Source organism: Prunus avium, chromosome 1 (genome assembly GCF_965620075.1).
Source record: "Prunus avium chromosome 1, drPruAviu1.hap1.1, whole genome shotgun sequence".
NCBI lineage: Eukaryota > Viridiplantae > Streptophyta > Magnoliopsida > Rosales > Rosaceae > Prunus > Prunus avium.
In genome coordinates this window covers 1364083-1383087 of record NC_142284.1, presented here as the reverse complement: position 1 = coordinate 1383087, position 19005 = coordinate 1364083, and the positions used below count along the sequence as shown (strand labels likewise).

The 19005-nt window shown below is 38.0% G+C and overlaps 1 protein-coding gene and 3 pseudogenes across 2 annotated transcripts; all 4 read left to right on the top strand.

The window, feature by feature from the left end:
- Positions 1-635: 635 nt before the first annotated feature.
- On the top strand, positions 636-6452 carry LOC110768681 (pentatricopeptide repeat-containing protein At4g32430, mitochondrial pseudogene; annotated as a pseudogene).
- On the top strand, positions 4307-4973 carry LOC148297117 (pentatricopeptide repeat-containing protein At4g32430, mitochondrial pseudogene; annotated as a pseudogene).
- Positions 6453-10537: 4085 nt separating the features above from the next.
- On the top strand, positions 10538-12550 carry LOC110768682 (vicilin Jug r 2.0101-like; annotated as a pseudogene). Its single transcript, XR_015832219.1, has 5 exons — positions 10538-10917; positions 11026-11174; positions 11267-11607; positions 11851-12178; positions 12265-12550. The product of XR_015832219.1 is annotated as a vicilin Jug r 2.0101-like (transcript).
- Positions 12551-14092: 1542 nt separating this feature from the next.
- Positions 14093-17480, top strand: LOC110768678 (vicilin Jug r 2.0101-like). The gene is made up of 6 exons (XM_021972510.2): positions 14093-15556; positions 15645-15820; positions 15994-16074; positions 16177-16452; positions 16625-16928; positions 17040-17480. The coding sequence occupies exons 1-6, from the start codon at positions 14143-14145 to the stop codon at positions 17213-17215; spliced, it is 2427 nt and encodes an 808-aa protein (XP_021828202.1). The 5' UTR covers positions 14093-14142; the 3' UTR covers positions 17216-17480.
- Positions 17481-19005: the final 1525 nt, after the last annotated feature.

Genomic DNA, 19005 nt, shown 5'->3' with positions numbered 1-19005 from the left:
GGCCTCTTAATTATTTCTTGGGTATTGAAGCTACTCGCACACCTACTGGTCTTCATTTATCACAAAATAAATACACATGCGATCTTCTTGTTCGTGCTCACTTGCAGGATTCTAAACCATGTGCCACCCCAGTTGCTTCTGGTTCCCAACTTAGTGTCACAGATGGTATACCATTGTCTAATCCTCATGAATACCGCAGTCTTGTTGGGGCTTTACAATATTTAACGATCACTCGTCCTGACATTACCTACGCTGTCAATCAAGTTTGTCAACATATGCATCAGCCCACTACCGTCCATTGGATTGCAGTTAAAAGAATTCTTCGCTATTTGAAAGGTTCATCCTCTGAGGGGCTGTTTTTCACACGAGGCAATACTACCTTAGTAGCATATTCTGACTCTGACTATGCGGGCAATCCGAATTAAACTAGCAAACATTGTTTTCCTTAGAACCAGGCGTGGAAACATCCACTGACAGTTTCAATATTCTATTCCTAGTGCATTGCAACTTTATACTTTTGTTTTGTCTATATATCCTATGCGGATGTATCATTGTAAACAACAATCAATTCAATAACAATTATTCATTATAATACTTTTCAAGCTCTTTCAGTTACCGTTACCCTTAGAGCCCTTGACATGTTCTGTAAGCAACTTCAATTACATTTGTCTCATAACATCGATGAAGTTACCGTTACCCTTGCTGTCAAGGGGACCCAAACCCGGATGCCAAATTCACGAGTTTGCAGTTTCTTATGGGTTTGCTTCGTATACTACGGTTTCAAATTCTTTGATGAGTATGTACACCAAAGGTGGACAGTTTGATGGTCCCTTACTTATCTTTGAGACTATAGTTTCTTGGAATACTATTCTTTCGGGGTTTCAAACAAGTGAGGGTGCATTGAATTTTGCTCTTAGGATGAATTTTAATGGAGTTGTTTTTGATCCAGTGACTTATACTACGATTCTTGCTTTTTGTGCGGATCATGAAGATTTTTGATTTGGATTACAACTGCATTCTCTTATATTTAAGTCTGGTTTAGATGGTAAAGTTTTTGTTGGAAATGCACTTATAAGTATGTATTCGAGGTGGAGGCGGTTAATAGAAGCTAGGAGTGTGTTTGATGAAATGGCGAATAAGGATCTGGTTTCATGGAATGCAATACTATCAGGTTACTCTCAAGAGGGAAATCATGGGCTTGAGGCGATTTTTGTCTTTATTGAGATGGTGGGAGAAGGGATGAGGTTAGATCATGTCTCATTTACTAGTGCAGTTTCAGCTTGCGGTAATGAAATGAATTTAGAACTTAATTGGGAAACAGATACATGGCTTGACAATTAAAGTAGGATATGGAAGTCATGTTTCAGTTTGTAATGTATCTTTTTCATTTGGCTCCTATATTTACAAAGGTTTCTAGTAGGAGTATATTGCAACAGTTGTTCTTCAGGACAAATTTACTTAAGTGTTGATTCTCTTGCAGGGAACAAAATATTATGATGGGAAAACAAAGAGATATGTTGATTTTCCAATATCAATCACAGATATATTGCAAATGATGGTTTTGGTCACACAAGACTATATAGAATAAAAAATGGAAAGAAAGAAATATGTGAATCAGATTACATGCTTTTCTCCCTTTATAATCAACAGTTGCTCAGATTCTACAAGAAAGATGGGAGTAGATGTCCATCACAATCCGCCTGCGCCTAACAAATCATGTTACTTTCTGAATATGTGCCTCAAATACTAGGAATTAGGTTGTTTGGGGTTTTGAATATCAGAAAATCTAATAAAGTCAATGGATGAAGTCTTGCAGTCCTATATCTAATCAATAAACCATTTTACTTTTTATTTTTTCAATACTCTACACCTATCTTTTTTGTTGTTGTTAAAGTTTAGAACGCCTAACACGTTTCTCCCCTCTTAACATTGGGAATTTTAGGTGCACGTGGTTATGGTATATGTAAGCAAAGGCGGAGCCAATGAAGGCCCACAAGGGTCAGCTGACCCTCCTGAAATTCCATAAACAACCCTGCATTCATTACTATTTACCCCTTGTATATAAATTATTATTAAAATATGGCCCTTTCTCAGCTTTCCTTTTTCTTTTCTTTACTTTAAAAAAAAAAATTAACTTCTTAATTAAAGAACTACTAACCTAAAAGCTAAAGCAGGCAACCTTTTGCACAGCTTAATTAAACCTATTCTATTTCAACTTTGCACTGCTTAAATTAAACCTATTCTATTTCAAGTCTTTGTTTGCATCAATCATTCAATTCTTTTTTTTTCTCCGACTCTAAAGTTAATTCTCTACAAGAATTCAACTTTGTTTCACTGAATTGTGACGATTAACCCATTAAATCTTTAACCCTAATAGTGTAATTTTTTTTTGTGTAGTTTATTTTTTTATTTTTTATAGTTTATTGTATTTGTGGTATGTTAATTAGTTATTTATTTATTATCTCAAATCAAGAACAATAATCTTTATATGATTTATTTATTATTTGATTTCTGAAATTTACTTTTTAAATAGTTATGGAGACATATTTTAAAAGAAAAGCAACAGATTAATTGTCACATCCTCTAAGAACAGATGCATTAAATCATGGTACTACAAAACGTTAATGTGAGGAAATCAATCTGGCTGATCTTCCTTCAGATCCTGGGCTATGAATTTGAATTTTGGATTACAATCCCAGTGTCCAAGATCAGGTGCGCATAGCTTATTTGCAAAGAGGTCCTTGCCAACCTAAAAAACACAATTTTCCTTGCTCGTGACAAAAAAAGATAGGGTATACCCATTGGTTTACTTGCTCGTGACACTGGCACTAATCCTACCAATTGCGACTGCCTCTGTGGAAAGAGCATTTTCTGCTATGAATATATTGAAAAGTGATCTGCAAAACCGAATGAGAGATATATGGATGAATGACAGCTTGATCATATATATTGAGAAAGATACATATGAAAATATAAGAGAATGAAATGAAAAGATTTCAAGAGATGAAAACTCGTCGAGGATGATTGTGAATGTATTGGAATGACATATGAGTTATTACTAAAGACTTTGTATTATTATATAAATTTATCTTGTTATGCGATGATTTTATTTTTTGAGGTTGACCCTCATTGATGAATTTTCTGGCTCAGCCATTGTATGTAAGAATGAGATGCTACTTCTCATCTAACACGTTGTTTGAAATCTCATTTAGAATAGTTCGTATATATATCAATGCCATATGACCTCTGATACCTTCAATTTATTTCAAAACTCTTTTCTTCGTTGTCTCATTAGACTGTTTTGTATCCAATTTTTCATCTGCATAGAATACAACGCGAACTTATATATCTCATAGAAGAAGAGCAAGGTTGTCAAGTGCAATGAGAAAAAGGCTGTCATTGGGTTTAGTTCATAATTACGATGGATACATTTTAGAAAATAAATTCTTACACAAGCAATTTTATACTATTAAATTCATGATTCTTTTATCCCCAAAATGTTGGTGGATCCCTATTTTTTGTTGTTGTATTTATGGGTTTAACTCTATTATTTCTTATAAATAAAATCCATTTTTAATTCTTGCCTAATGGACTAATAGCTGGAAATCATTAGAATGGGAGGTATCGAAAAGAATTTAAATTCTCATTCCCCAATATCACTAGTATAAAAAAAATAATTGAAGAAATAACTCTATCCTAATTAGCTAAAGTGGTATTTTAAAATAACATAACAAAATTGTATATTTAAATAGTATAGCCGCGCGGCTATACGATTTAAATGTATTATTTCCAAGGTAGCTATACGCTTTGAATATATTCGAATATTTGAACGGTATAGCCGACCGGCTATACTCTTTAAATATATCCGAAAACAAACGCGAAGCTTGCACTCGCAGTCACAACCATTTCGCTTCTCTCTCTCTTAACTCAAGCTTCGATTTTTTTTCTTTCATTTCGGCTGTTGCGTTGATTGGATTGGATTGGATTGGATAACAACTCTGATGCTATAAGGGAGTTAGGCGGCGCCTGGGCGGATCTAGGCGGCCTGGGCGGGTCTAGGCGGCACCTAGGCGGCCTGGGCGGTTCTAGGAGGCGCCTAGGTGGCCTGGGTGGTTCTAGGCGGTTCTAGGCGGCGCCTAGGCGGCCTGGGTGTGTCTAGGCGGCCTGGCCGGGTCTGGGCTTCTACTTTTTGTTCCAAATGAAGACAGACGAAGCTTGCACTCGCAAAGGAATGTGGTGCGCGAGTGAAATGAAGAGACAGAGAAACGAACACGATGAAGTCACCGTTACCCTTAGAGCCCTTGACATGTTCTGTAAGCAACTTCAACTACATTTGTCTCATAACATCGATGAAGTTACCGTTACCCTTGCTGTCAAGGGGACCCCAAACCGGATGTCAAATTCACTGGTTTGCAGTTTCTTTTGGGTTAGCTTCGTATACTACGATTTCAAATTCTTTGATGAGTATGTACACTGAAGCTGGACAGTTTGATGGTCCCTTACTTATCTTTGGGACTGCTTTATACTGATATAGTTTCTTGGAATACTATTCTTTCGGGGTTTCGGACAAGTGAGGGTGCATTGAGTTTTGCTCTTAGGATGAATTTTAATTGAGTTGTTTTTTATCTAGTGACTTATACTACGATTCTTGCTTTTTGTGCGGATCATGAAGATTTTCGATTTGGATTACAACTGCATTCTCTTATATTTAAGTCTGGTTTAGATGGTGAAGATTTGTTTGGAAATGCACTTATAAGTATGTATTCGAGGTGAAGGCGGTTAATAGAAGCTAGGAGTGTGTTTGATGAAATGGCGAATAAGGATCTGGTTTCATGGAATGCAATACTATCAGGTTACTCTCAAGAGGGAAATCATGGGCTTGAGGCGATTTTTGTCTTTATTGAGATGGCAGGAGAAGGAATGGGGTTAGATCATGTCTCATTTACTAGTGCAGTTTCAGCTTGCGGTCATGAAATGAATGTAGAACTTAATTGGGAAACAGATACATGGCTTGACAATTAAATTAGGATATGGAAGTCATGTTTCAGTTTGTAATGTATTGATCTCGACATATTCAAAGTGTGAGGTTACTGAAGATGCAAAATTAGTCTTTCAGTGCATGAATGATTGCTACGTAGTGTCTTGGACAACTATGATTTCTATAGACAAAGAAGATGCCATCTCTCTATTTAATGAGATGAGATTGGATGGAGTATATCCAAATGATGTCACATTTGTTGGACTAATCTCTGCTATATCAATTAGGAAGTTGGTGGAGGAAGGCGAAATGATTCATGGGTTTTGCATAAAGACTGGCTTTTTATCAAAGCATGATGTTTGCAACAGCTTGATCGCCATGTATGCTAAGTTTGAGTCCATGCCTGACTCCATCAAATTTTTTGAGGAGTTAAACTGCAGAGAAATCATATCGTGGAATGCTTTGATTTCAGGGTATGCTCAGAACGAGCTGTGTCAAGATGCACTAAAAACATTCTTGGTAGCAACTATGGAGTCGAAGCCAAACAATTACACATTTGGTAGTGTCTTGAGTGCAATTGGTGATGCTCAGGATATTTCTCTGAAACATGGCCAATGATGCCACTCTTCCTTGATCAAACTTGGATTAGTGACTGACTGGCCCAATTATCACAGGTGCTCTTCTTGATATGTATGCAAAGCGAGGAAGCATTTGTGAGTCCAAAAGAGTTTTCAGTGAGACGCTTCATAAAAGTCAGTTTGCTTGAACTGCAATAATATCTGCATATGATGGGCATGGAGACAATGACTCAGTGATAGAATTGTTCAAGGAGATGGAGAGAGAAGGGGTAAGACCTGATTTAGTCACATTTCTTTCTATACTAACAGCATGCAGCAGAAATGGAATGGTGGAGATGAGCCATCACCTCTTTCATTCAATGGTGAAAGACTATCATATTGAACCGTCTCCTCAACATTATTCAAGTATGGTGGACATGTTGGGACGTGCAGGGAAATTGGAGGAAGCAGAGGAATTGATGCGTCAGATCCCGGGACAGCCAGGGTTTTCGTTGTTGCAAAGCCTTCTTGGGGCTTGCAGGATCCATGGGAATGTGGAGATGGCGGAGAGAGTAGCCGATACATTGATGAGATTGGAACCAATGGAATCAGGTTCTTTTTTGTTGATGTCCAACTTGTATACTGAGAATGGGGACTGGGAAATGGTAGCAAAAGTTGGGAAATGGTTGAGAGATAAAGGAGTGAGAAAGGAAGTGGGATATAGTTGGGTGGATACTGGTGATGCTGATGGTTCCCTGTATCTGCATGGGTTTTCATCAGGTGATACATTCCACCCACAGTCTGGGGAGATATGTAGAATGGCAAAATGTCTAGGATTAGAGATGAAGATTTTGAGAGAGAACATGTGGGAGACAAAATCACTGAAAATGGACTCCTTCTCAAGGCCCTCACTTTGAAGGCTTGAATCTGTGCATGTAAAACTTCCATCACAATCCACCCGCGCCTAACAAATCATATTACTTTCCGAATATTTGCCTCAAATACTAGGAATCAGATTGTTTGGGGTTTTAAATATCAGAAAATCTTATAAAGTCAATGGATGAAGTCTTGCAGTCCTATATCTAATCAAGAAACCATTTTCCTTTTTATTTTTTCAATACTCTACACCTATCTTTTTTTTGCTGTTAAAGTTCAGAACGCCTATCATTTGCATTGCTGCTGTGACAATGATCCTCTTGTACTTAAATGCGGTGAAGACACAAGACTGAACCTGAGTTTGATATAAAGTGGATAAGGACCGCTTGGATGATCTACATGTCAAAGCCAATATGCTATTTCAGGTCAGAGTTGTCTTCAACTATATGTTTTTCGAATAAAAATTCATGTATTGAAGTCAGTGATTATGTCGTAGACTTGAAGTCAGTATTGAATCAAAGTATGCGAATCATCCAGGCCATTATAGATATATGTGCTAATAGTGAGTGGATTTCAAGCTCAATTACTTGCATGAATCTTCTGCAAATGGTCGTGCAGGTATTCTTCTTAGTAGTTACAATTCTGACTTCTTAGTAGTAGTACTTGCCTACAATAAAAGACGAGTGCTAGTGCGAATTGGGCTTTCTGCCTTGTTTATATTATTACATTCTACAGCTAGCATATCAGTTGATTAGTTAGAGATGTTAATCGGGGATGCTGAGCACCCTTGAATGTTGTTAGTCCATGCCTCTTTCCTGTATTGTTTATCTTGTTGTGTTATTTTTTCCTTTGTCCTCCAAGAGAAGCTCTTATTTTGTGGTTTTACTTTCAACAATACATTACCCTAAAAAAAATATATAGGGCCATTTGAGCAGGACTCAAACCTTCAGCTTCTCGGTAACTTTATATTTCTCTTTATTAAAATTGAGTATATTGTGGGCTGTGATTGCCGGTATTAATGTATGATTGGATGCAGCTTTCTTCTTTATCAAACCAGTGTTCTCATGAAAGGTTGGATCTCCTACACTTGCGAGATACAAGAGAGGTATTGCACTTTTCTCCCCTCTTAACATTGGGAATTTCAGGTGCACGTGGGTATGGTATATGTAAGAATGAGATGCTTCTTCTCATCTAACACGTTGTTTGAAATCTCATTTAGAATAGTTCGTATATATATCAATGCCATATGACCTCTGATACCTTCAATTTATTCCAAAACTCTTCTCTTCGTTGTCTCATTAGAATGTTTTGTATCCAATTTTTCATATGCAGATAATATACTGATGTATCTCAAAGCAGAAGAGCAGGGTTGTCAAGTGCAATGACAAAAATGTTGTAATAGGGTTCAGTTCATAATTACGATGGATACATTTTAGAAAGTAAATTCTCATACAAGCAATTTTATACTATGAAATTTAACATTCTTTGATCCACAAAATGTTGGTGGATCCCTATTTTTGTTGTTGTATTTATGGGTTCAACCGGTATTATTTCCCATAGATTAAATCCATTTTTTATTCTTGTGCAATGGGTTAATAGCCAGAAATCATTAGAATGGGAGGTATTGGAAAGAATTTAAATTCTCATTCCCCAATATCGCTTGTATAAATAAAATAATTGAAGAAATAACTCTAGCCCAATTAGCTGAAAGTGGTATTTTAGCCCTAAACCCTAAGATAACATGACAAATTTCACAGTAAATCAATCTGAGAGTTCAATTTTTTCTTCTTCTTTTTTTTGTGGGAATATTTGCCTTTGATCTAACTCGTCATCTCGAGTGAAACTAGTTGGAGGAACAACAATCAATATTATTCTAATAATTTAATTAAACAACAAATAGAATAATGAAATTAAATATGGCTGTAAATTAAAAACTGATTGTTCTTGCAAATAGAGGCTTGTAGAATTGCAATGTCTCTGCATGCGTTTGCTCCACCAGGATACAATTATCTAAATCAAAGTCCTAGCATTAGGGCTTTGATTACTGGCAAAATTTGTGTGTATATCTTTGAGACTATACAAGAATGATGATATGAATGTTCTATGCGAAATCGATGTAATTGCACAGACCTATGGGCTTCTGTTTAAATGGAGTGGCTCATATACATGTTCCAATAGGTATCAGATAAGGACAAACTCAATCAGACAAAAACATATGATATTTGAATTTTAAAAATAATTCAAATAATTAATTAACTAATCAGATTTAATTTAAATCACTGAGCCCAAGACGTTTAGAGAAAACGGATGTATTGTTGAAAAATACATACTTACCTATATAATACGAGTATTAAACATGAAAATGCTAAATTCTTTATATGGGTAATAACTCTAGCAAAGTAAAAAAATTAAAAAGGACAATAGAGACTTGGGTAATGGCCTAATAGTAATGGATAATGCTCTAAACTACTCTTATCGATAAAAGAAAATAGAGGTGATCCCAATATATATATGTATATATAAAGAGTATAGCCGCCCGGCTATACTATTTAATAAATAAGGAAAAACCCATCTTGCGCCTAGTTGTTCACGTGTGAAAACAAGTATCGCCGTGCGGCTATACTATTTTAAAGAGTATGCGAGGGTATAGCCGCACGGCTATACTATTTACAGGAAAAAAGGCCCCGTAAAGCGATCAGGTGCCAACGTGTCAAAACAGGTATAGCCGCTCGGCTATACTATTTTAAAAAAAAAATACCCTGGTAAAGCCGCCTGGCTATACCTTTTTTTTTTATTTAAAAAAAAGGGGAGTATAGCGGTTCGGCTATACCGTTTATTTTAAAAAATAAAATAAAAAGTAGTATAGCCGCCCGGCTATACTGCACATGGATGATTTACACCGTGCAGATATAGGACACTGTTTGAGAATAATTCAAGGATCAAAAGTGATGTACTTTTGGTTGCCAATTCATTCTTTGGTTTATGGCAGCCGCAGGTTGGAAAAAGCAACCATTATGTTTCTCAAAGTACAGTTGCTGTGGGATGTTGTCATCTCTGCTGAGAGCCTTGAAGTTAAAGGACTGATGCTCCAAAAGTCAATTATTGTCCGCCTGCTGGATGATTTTGCATCAACAAAGGCAACCAAGGATCTTGGATACTTTCTTGCTCTCACAAATCTGGAGAGCATAGGGGAGTGTAGGGTCAGTGAGCATACTGGATGTGCTGTTTCCAGTTGTTTTTAGGGGCATCACCTTCAAGCTTTTCGTGGGAGAGATCGCAGAGGGAGTTGTTCACAAAGTTCTGAAGGAGAGAGTTTTGCTGAGTTGCGGCCCAGTTGAAAACATCTATCTCGCTAAGGTGAAAATGCCGGATTATGATTATGTGCCTGGGGAGGGGGTGCAGAATGGGAAACTCATCCGCTCGATCAAGTCTAACTTTTCTGTAATACATGTTAAATTTAATACACACTTGTCTTGAAAAATTTAGAAAAATCTAGAAAAAAAAGTAGAAATCTCAAGAAATATCCACCAACTTTGACAAAGTCAAGCTTTAAGGCATAATTGTTGTAGGCATTCTAGAAAAGTCCTAATAAAAATCTTGTAAATTAGTGGCTATGAGAAGAAAGCCAGGTCCACCGACTTGGACAAATGGCGGCAGCCTATATCTATAAATAGGTGTTGCCTCTTGTATAAGTGAACTAAGAGTGAAGAGGCCAATAAGCCAGAAAATAGGAAGGAGGCCAATAAGCCTAGTAAACAGTTTCTAGTTGTTGAAGACCAATAAGCCTAACTCATCTATTGTTGAATAAATAAAAGCACTTCACCCTAAAAACCCAACAATACCACATATAATAATGCATCAATTTTAGAAATATCATATATAATGCATCCATTTTAATCTGAAAACTATATTGTTAAAAGTTAATGCACATTTGCACAATCTCTACAGAATTCTAGAGAATGGAGATGCCCCATGTCAATAATTATATTACAGAAATCCTACCAAACATCTGAGTACTAGGTTTATTACAAAATTTATAGCAACCCATAAACTTGTGGCTAGTAGAAGCTCCAAGCAACCTAAGCTATGTCACTTGTCTCCACCATAAATAGGCTTGTAAAACCTTCTTTCTGCATGCCCCCAAAAACCTTTTGTATCACCATGGTGATCAAAGCTAGCTACTTGCTGGTCTTCCTTTCCACTCTTTTCCTTGCTGCCTCTGTGTCTTCAACTTTTGGTTATAAGCAACATCAACATGGAGGCAGAGAAAGGGAAGAAGAGGAGAGGGACAACCCCTTCTACTTCCCCTCACAAATGTTTCAGTCAAGATTCAAGTCTGATGAAGGTGGGTTTTATGTGCTCGAGAAGTTCACCAAGAGGAGGCAATCTGAGGCTCTCCGCGGTGTCGAAAACTACCGGTTGGCCATCTTTGAGGCAAAGCCTAGCACTTTAATTTTGTTCTTCCACACCACTGTGATGCTGAAGCAATTTACATTGTTCTCAACGGTGAACCCTTTTATTGGCTAATTTAATTATATTATTATTACCATTAACTAACTGACATAATGTTGTAATGTCTTTTTTTGTTGTTGCTTAGTTTGGTTTTACATGCAGGACATTGTAATGTCACTTTGAACATGCTACATGGAGATGTGATTAGGGTTCCTGCAGGGGCTACAACCTACTTATTAACGAGGACAATGATGAAACCCTTCGAATTGCAAAGCTCCTTCAGCCAGTCAACAGTCCTAGCCGGTTTGAGGTATTCAAATCACATCATTTCCTCAAATATATATCAGTCTTAGTACTGTTTTTTCTTTTATTTTTGCTGCAGAAAGTTGAACTTGCTGTGTTTTTTTTTTTGCTGCAGGAATTCTTCCCTTCAGTGTTTTCAGCAATGACATTCTTGAATCTGCCTTTGATGTAATTTAAGATTCAATTCTCTTTATTTTGATTTTATTAGTTTATTTACACTGATTAATTCATTATGCTCTTACAGTTGTCATGAGAGCCTCAAAAGAGCAACTCAGGGCATTGAGTGAACAGGGTTCTTCAGCCTCGCGTAAAGCCATTGGTTCTAAGAGTATAATCAATCTTCCAACCCAAAAACCTGTGCACTCCAACAACTATGGCAAGTTCTACGAGGCTCGGCCTGGGGACTTCAATGGCAAGTTCTCTTACATTGAAATCAACCAAGCAAACCAAACAATAGTCCCGAGAAGAAACCAACTAATATCCATTATCTAGGGTAATAGGGGAATGTTCTCTTGTTAGACAAATGACACTGAATCTCGATCGCATATTTTGATGAGATTCAATATCATTAATGATTCAAATTCATAATATGACAACATAAGACAATAGTCGGGCAAGAGAACAATATAGGAAAATGTTCTTATGAAAATTTATCTTTTTTCCTTTTTTTTTTGGGTCCAGGAGGAGGCTATCATGATGCCACACTACAATTCAAAATCAATATACTTGATGATGGTGGTAGAAGGAAGGGGACGCTATGAAATGGCAGGTACCTGCCCACACCCCAGGAGCCAAGGCCAAGAAGAGAGCATGGATCAAGTACAAGAAATTCAACAGTACAGAAAGTTCAGTGCTGACCTATCACCTGGTAATGTTTTTGTGATCCCAGCTGCTCATCCTGCTGCCATTGTTGCCCAAAACAACAACAACAACAATGGCAACCAAAACCAGAACCTGAGGCTGGTGGGGTTTGGAATCAATGCCCAAAACAACATGAGGAACTTCCTTCCAGGTACTCATTGATATACTTAATTAATAATTTATTTATTACCTAGGTGGACTTATATATATAAACCTTGCTTTGTTATATATTCGTAGGGCAAGAGAACAACATAATGAAGGAGATGGAGAGAGAGGCTAAGCAGCTGGCATTTGGTCAGGAAATGGAACAGATATTCAGCAAGCAGAAGCAATCTTACTTCGTGCCTATCCAGCAGAGCCGCCTGGCTTCAGCTCTGGAATTCTAAGCTCTAAATTAAGAACTTGTATAATTAATAAGCGGTGGTAATTAGGAAATAAAACATGTAATTAAGGAGAGTGAGCTTTCTGTTAATGCAATGAATCTGTATCAACCGTGTGGGATGTATTTCTGGTGCTTATAAAATAAAAGCTTTATTTTGTAAGTGAGATCATTCAAATTTGAGATTGAGATCAATCTGACTTCAATCAAAGTGAGAGTTGAATTCTCTTAAAATATATCAAACAGTACATGCTTGCATAATTGAGCACACAATTTATAACATTTTAGATACCTTGTTTCGGGTGGCCTTCAGCTTCCTGCTGGCAAATTATATCCCACATCTCTGGGGAAAACAATTCAGGGCTCATTGTATGACAGCGTCGCCGACGCCGGCAAGACTTCTATGGCAGGACACAGAGGAAGCAAGAAGAGTGGAAATTTGTAACAAGATCAACAAAGAAAGCTTGGCTCTCATATCCTGATCACCACCACCATGCTTGCTTTGCTTAGTTACTAACTATTGAAAATGTGACACAGTGTACTTATGCACATGTAAATTTGGTTATGCATATTACATGCAAGGTGACCAGCTAGCTATAGTGTCCCAGGTATACGTGACAAAAATGACGCTCATTCTTGTCCTTATAAGTTATAACTATGTATGGTGGAGGGGGATAGAAACTCCTTTGCGACGTGTTGTATTTAGCTTTATTGTCTCTGTCTCTCTCGTCGCGTGTTGAATATAATTATATTCCTCAGGCTTGAAACCCAGCTCAGGAATTTAGCATTGCCAAGAGAATGGAGGAGCAGCTTAGCCTCTTCGAACAAGAGCATCTCCAGCATATACTATAGCCAAAATTTGTGAACAGTTGATAATTTTTTTTGTTTGGCCAAATCTTGTTCTCTCCGTTAATAAATGATTCAATCTCATTAGCAATGCAACCTTAACAATTGTTTTGGCGCAATTACAATTCTTTTGTCAACCTGTAGCAATTCCATCACAATCCGTATGAATGGAGGAAAATAATTCAGAATTTAAGTATTTTCAAGATGATCTTATATTATTCAAATCCAATTAAAGCAATAAACTTTTGGTTAAAAAAAATAATGCCTTTGATATCTTAATCGTCATTAATGAGTAACGACATGAAAACTTCAACAATTCGTGTCGATTTGCAGCATGAGCATTCACCATATTCTGCATAGCACACGTGGCTTTTTCTCTGCATCAAAAGTATGCCTGTCGCTATTGACACAATGGATGAGCATCGCCGCGTCCACCAAACCCGTTCCGATTCCTGGCTTCTCATTTACATGCACCGCAACACGTTCACACCTCAGCTGTCTCATTTGCCATACGCCCCCACCACCTGCTCGATCAAATGCCACACTCAAAACAAAACCAGAAGACTCTACGCAACCTCACACCTTTATCATAAGATTCGCAACATAATTTCGCATACATCCATTTCTTGCAACCATATATATTTGTCCTCATTTTGCACCCTCACGTGAAGACCAAACTCTGGAGAAGCTGTGTCTCGAACCCTCTTGTGAATTTTGAAATTGGACACGTCAGTTTTGTCACCTGTTGACACTAGTCGCCTTGCATGTAATGCGTATAGACAAATGTCCATGCATGCTCAGCCTTGAGCTTCTATAAATGCGTGAACCCTTTATGCCATTTTCCCATAATTTAGAGTGTCATAGTTCAATAGCAAGCAAGTTAGCAAACCATGGTGATCCATATCAAACCTAGGCTTCCTCTGTTCTTGTTCCTTTCACTTCTTTTTCTTGCTTTCTCTGTGTCTTTCACTCTTGGTCAAGATAGAGAACAGCAATGTCAAAAACAGTGTCAAGACTTTAAGAGGCCTGTAATTCATTCTGAGTGTATCTACCAATGCAGGAAGTGGGGGCCCTGGTCGCTTCCTCCGGCGGAAAGTTCTAATCATCACAAGCAGCAGCAGCAGCAACATGAGCAGCAGAAGCAATGTCAGCAGCGTTGCCAATCGCAGCACGGCCATAGGCAGCAGCAGCAATGTCAGCAAGAGTGTCATGAGCAAATTAGGCAACAGAAAGAGCGCGAGGAAATGCAGCAAATGTGCCAGCAGCGCTGTGAGATGCAGGGGAGCGGTGACCAGCAGCAACAGAGGCAACAGTGCCAAAGACAGTGTGAGCAGCAAGTCGAACAACTCAAGCAGTGCCAGCTACGGTGCCAGATGCAAGGACAAGGCCAGCAACAAGAGCAGTGCCAAAGAACGTGCAGGCAGGAACTTGAAGACCAGCAACGAAGGCAACAACAAGAACAAGGACCTGGCGGAGGAGACAACAAACTAGAGGATGAGACACTAAATGGTGAGCTCAGAAGGCGATTCGAGCAGTGCATGCAGGGTTGCGAGAGACAACAGCAGGGTCAGGGAGAACAAGAGCAATGCCCACGACAGTGCAGAGAACAATATGACCAGGAGAAAAGGCAGTACCAGCAGTGCAAGCAGAGTTGCGAAAAGTCATCACAGCCTGATGATGAAAAACACCAATGCAAACAACAGTGCAAACAACAGTTAAGTCAGCAGCAGGGAGGAGGTAACCAAGAAGAAGATGATGATGCACTAAATGGCTCGGGCTATGGTGGTGCCAAAGAGCGATTCGAGCAGTGCAAGCTGAGTTGTCAGAGTCAACAAGGTCAGGGACAACAAGAGCAATGCCCAAAACAGTGCAAGCAACAATTTGAACATGAGAAACATCAGTACAAGCAGTGCAAGCGGGATTGCCAAAAGCAAGCACGTGATGATGATCAAAAAGAACAATGCAAACAACAGTGCGCACAACAGATGAGTCAGCAGCAGGGTCAGCAGCAGGAAGGAAGCACAGGAGGAGGTGGTCCGAACCAACAACAAGAGGAGGAGGGGCAGATGGGGAGTCAGGGTCAGAGCCAGAGCAACAACCCCTTCTACTTCCCATCACACAGGTTTCAGCCAAGGTTCCAGTCTAATGAAGGTGGGCTTTATGTGCTTGAGAGGTTCACCCAGAGACAGAGTGAGCTTCTACGCGGCATTAAGAACTACCGCTTGGCCATCTTTGAGGCAAGGCCTAACACTTTTGTTCTCCCACACCATTGTGATGCTGAAGCAATTTACGTTGTTCTGAGCGGTGAGTTAGTCCTCTACTTCTTGTTATATGCAATTATATTATTAGCAACTGACATCATGAGTTTTTGTTGCTTAATTTGAAATTACAGGACAATGTACTTGTACCCTTTTGATGCAAGACAGAAAGGAGTCCTTCAACATGGAACACGGAGATGTGATTAGAGTTCCTGCGGGGGCTACTACCTACTTAGTTAACAATAACAATGATGAGACTCTTCGAATTGCAAAGCTCCTTCAGCCTGTTAACAATCCTGGCCGATTTGAGGTAACCAATCGTCACCTCACTTCATCATTTGGTATTTGTTTTTTTTCTTTTGATGAGCTATTAATTACCCATAAACCCAATTACATTTTCACACAGCAACTTTAAGTTTGTATTTTTTTTCTTTATAAATATTTTGAGTAGGTAATTTCTAACATTGCTTTAACATTCTGCAGGAATTCTTCCCTGCCGGTTCCGGAAATCCTGAGTCATACTTCAGCGTTTTCAGCAATGACATTCTTGAATCTGCCTTTAATGTAAGCTCAATTCCCAAGTTTCTTTCTTTACCCTTGATTTGTTTTTATTTGTTCACACTAATTAATTAGGCTCCAATTAACAATTATCAATTATTCGATCAGACCCCAAGAGAGCAGCTAGAGCATGGCTTTAAGCAGGGCCAGCAGAAGCAGGGCCAAGGCATAGTCATGAGAGCCCCAAGAGAGCAACTCCAGGCACTGAGTCAGGCCGCCTCATCCAGGCGTAGAGGAGACCCTCAGTCTCAGGGTCCATTCAATCTGAGACAACAAAGACCTGTGCACTCTAACAACTATGGCCAGTTCTTTGAGGCTCGTCCGGAGGAGTTCAATCAGCTCCAGGACATGGATGCCTCAGTCAGTTGCATTGAGATCAACCAAGTAATGCAACATTTAATCACAAAATAAATTTTCTAAATCCCTTATGCATTCCATACACATGTCTGAATATAATTTTTCATATTAATCTGGAGCTACAAATAGCATGTGTATTTGTTGTCCAGGGAGAGCTTGTGGCTGATAATTTTTTTTTTGCTTCAATTTTCTTGTGCAGCAAGCTATGATGGTGCCACACTTCAATTCAAAAGCAACACACTTGATTATGGTTGTGGAAGGAAACGGACTTGTTGAAATGGCGTGCCCATGCTTGGCAAGCCAAAGACAAGAAATTAAGGGACAGCAAGAGCAGCAGGGAGAACAGAGTGGAAGGCACATGAAGGTCACCGCTCAGCTATCACCTGGCGACGTTTTTGTGATCCCGGCTGGTCATCCTGTTGCCTTTGTTGCCCAAAATCAGAACCTCCGAATCCTGGGATTTGGACTCAATGCCCAAAACAACATGAGGAACTTCCTTGCAGGTAATTAATTAAGTCAGAGACATTGCTTAATTAGCTGATGATCAATTTTTTTAATATAAATTATGTGGGTTTGTATATAATTATATGTACTGTGCTATCTTACACATGCAGGGCAAGAGGACAATATAATAATGCAGATGGACAGAGAGGCTAGGCAACTGGCATTTGGGCCAGAGATGGAACAAATTTTCAGCAAGCAGCAGCAATCTTACTTTGTGCCAATACAGCAGGGAAGAAGCAGAAACCACCACTTGTCTTCAATTTTGGAGTTTGCTGGCATAATATAACTTCTAAGCACTAATAATAGTTAGTATGTGTGCATAAAAAATAAATAAAAAGTTAGTGCTTGAACTAAGAACAGAGAGGGTAGTGTACTAAGCCGCGCGATGTAATAAAAGTTTGTATCTAGATCTAGCAGTTCTAGACTACTGTGCTAGGGTTTTCAGGTAGAGCTCATGTAGAATGAGCTTTTTGTGTGTGAAAAGGCAAAAGAGCTCTAGCTCTGTGCCATATAAATGAATAAATAAATGAAGTTATTTCTCTTTGTGCTTATTATTCACTCTTAAAGCCTTCTGGGATTTCCAATTGTCATATTAGATAATCAACATATTCTATCAAACAGACCCTTTGGTGTTTTTTTTTATAAAAAAAATACAAGCGATAACTCTAAAACACAGAGTCTCACATCAAATACTTAACAAAATAAAAAATTTCAAATAATAATTTCAAATAATAAATGGCTTCATTCTTAATAATATCGAGGTTTTTGTATAAAATTATTTCACTCTTAATAATATCGAGGTTTTTTGTATAAAATTATATCCCTATTAAGGGGGAGAGGGAGGGGGTTTTTCACAGAATTTGTTGACATGTGGTTTGAATATGAGACCACCGTAGACGCGGAAGTGCAAGAAATGTAAACAATTTTGTAGAAATAAAATAAAATGGGAATTGAAATAGCAAGGGACATTAAAGAGATAAATTTGTATACAATAGGAGATGGAAATTGAAAAGTAAAGTAACGAGTATCATCAGAGTTGAATATCGGAACAGCATCGGCAGCATTGTGCAGAGCAAATGAAGCAACCAGAGCAATACTGCAAGTAACGTTGTGGAGGGCAAAGATATTATGGTCAACAACAACAAGAAGGCCAAGGGACGTGCAGTCAGCACTTCGAAGAGCAATTTTATATATTCCATTGCTACAAGGAAAAGTATATGGCCTGTGTAGAAAATGCTTAAACAAATATTGCACTTTGATTTTGGCTTTAACCACACGATGTTTCCTCCAAATGATCAACCAAAAAGATAAATTAACAGAAAATAACTGCGAGAGGACAGAAAGGTGTAACAAGAATTTTGTTGAAATTGAAACTGAGATAACATTGGACATTAGAGAGACCTGCACAAAATACGATGGAAACTATATAGAGACTTGAAGTTAAAAAAGGAAAGTAAATATTCATTAAACAAAAAGAGGAAGTAAATAAAACATGCACATATATAGGGCTATTGATACTATTCCTTATCAATCCTGTCGTCCAATCATAACACGTGAATGAATTATACTATGTGGCTGTATTATCGTACCATTCTGTAGTTTCTCACACAAGAATGCTATGATTTTTAGCTTCTTGATTCTAGACGTGATATTGGCCATAATTGAATATTGTGGAGCATGAGTGCATTTATGATCGATATTTCCTTCTTCATAATAATCACCATGAGAAGCATGAGACAATTGTCCTTCAATTTCTCCTCACCTCATCATTATTTAGCTTAATGAAGAAATATCTTTTAGAATCTAGGACAATCATCATGAGACAATTGTTTTCCAGACAATTTTCAAACCAAATCAAGTTATAAATTAAGGGCAGTTAGATTTTCATCCATAAATAATATTGTTTTTTTCTTTCAAGAAACCATGTATTAGATTGAATTTTAATTTTAATCCTTTTTATTTTGAATACCTATTATAGTATTCATTTTAATTTTAATCCTTTTAATTTGGCCTGAGTGACTATTTGGGATATGAATCCTCTGTTTAGATTTTCTCTATTAGAATCTGCTTGACTTT

What these genes read in the sequence shown, in the direction of transcription:
- LOC110768678 (XM_021972510.2), top strand. Translation starts at nt 14,143, where the DNA reads ATGGTGATCCATATCAAACCTAGGCTTCCTCTGTTCTTGTTCCTTTCA. An exon ending in AATTTACGTTGTTCTGAGCG is followed by an intron (nt 15,557 to 15,644) that starts GTGAGTTAGTCC and finishes TTGAAATTACAG; the next exon opens with GACAATGTACTTGTACCCTT. An exon ending in GTTGCATTGAGATCAACCAA is followed by an intron (nt 16,453 to 16,624) that starts GTAATGCAACAT and finishes TTTCTTGTGCAG; the next exon opens with CAAGCTATGATGGTGCCACA.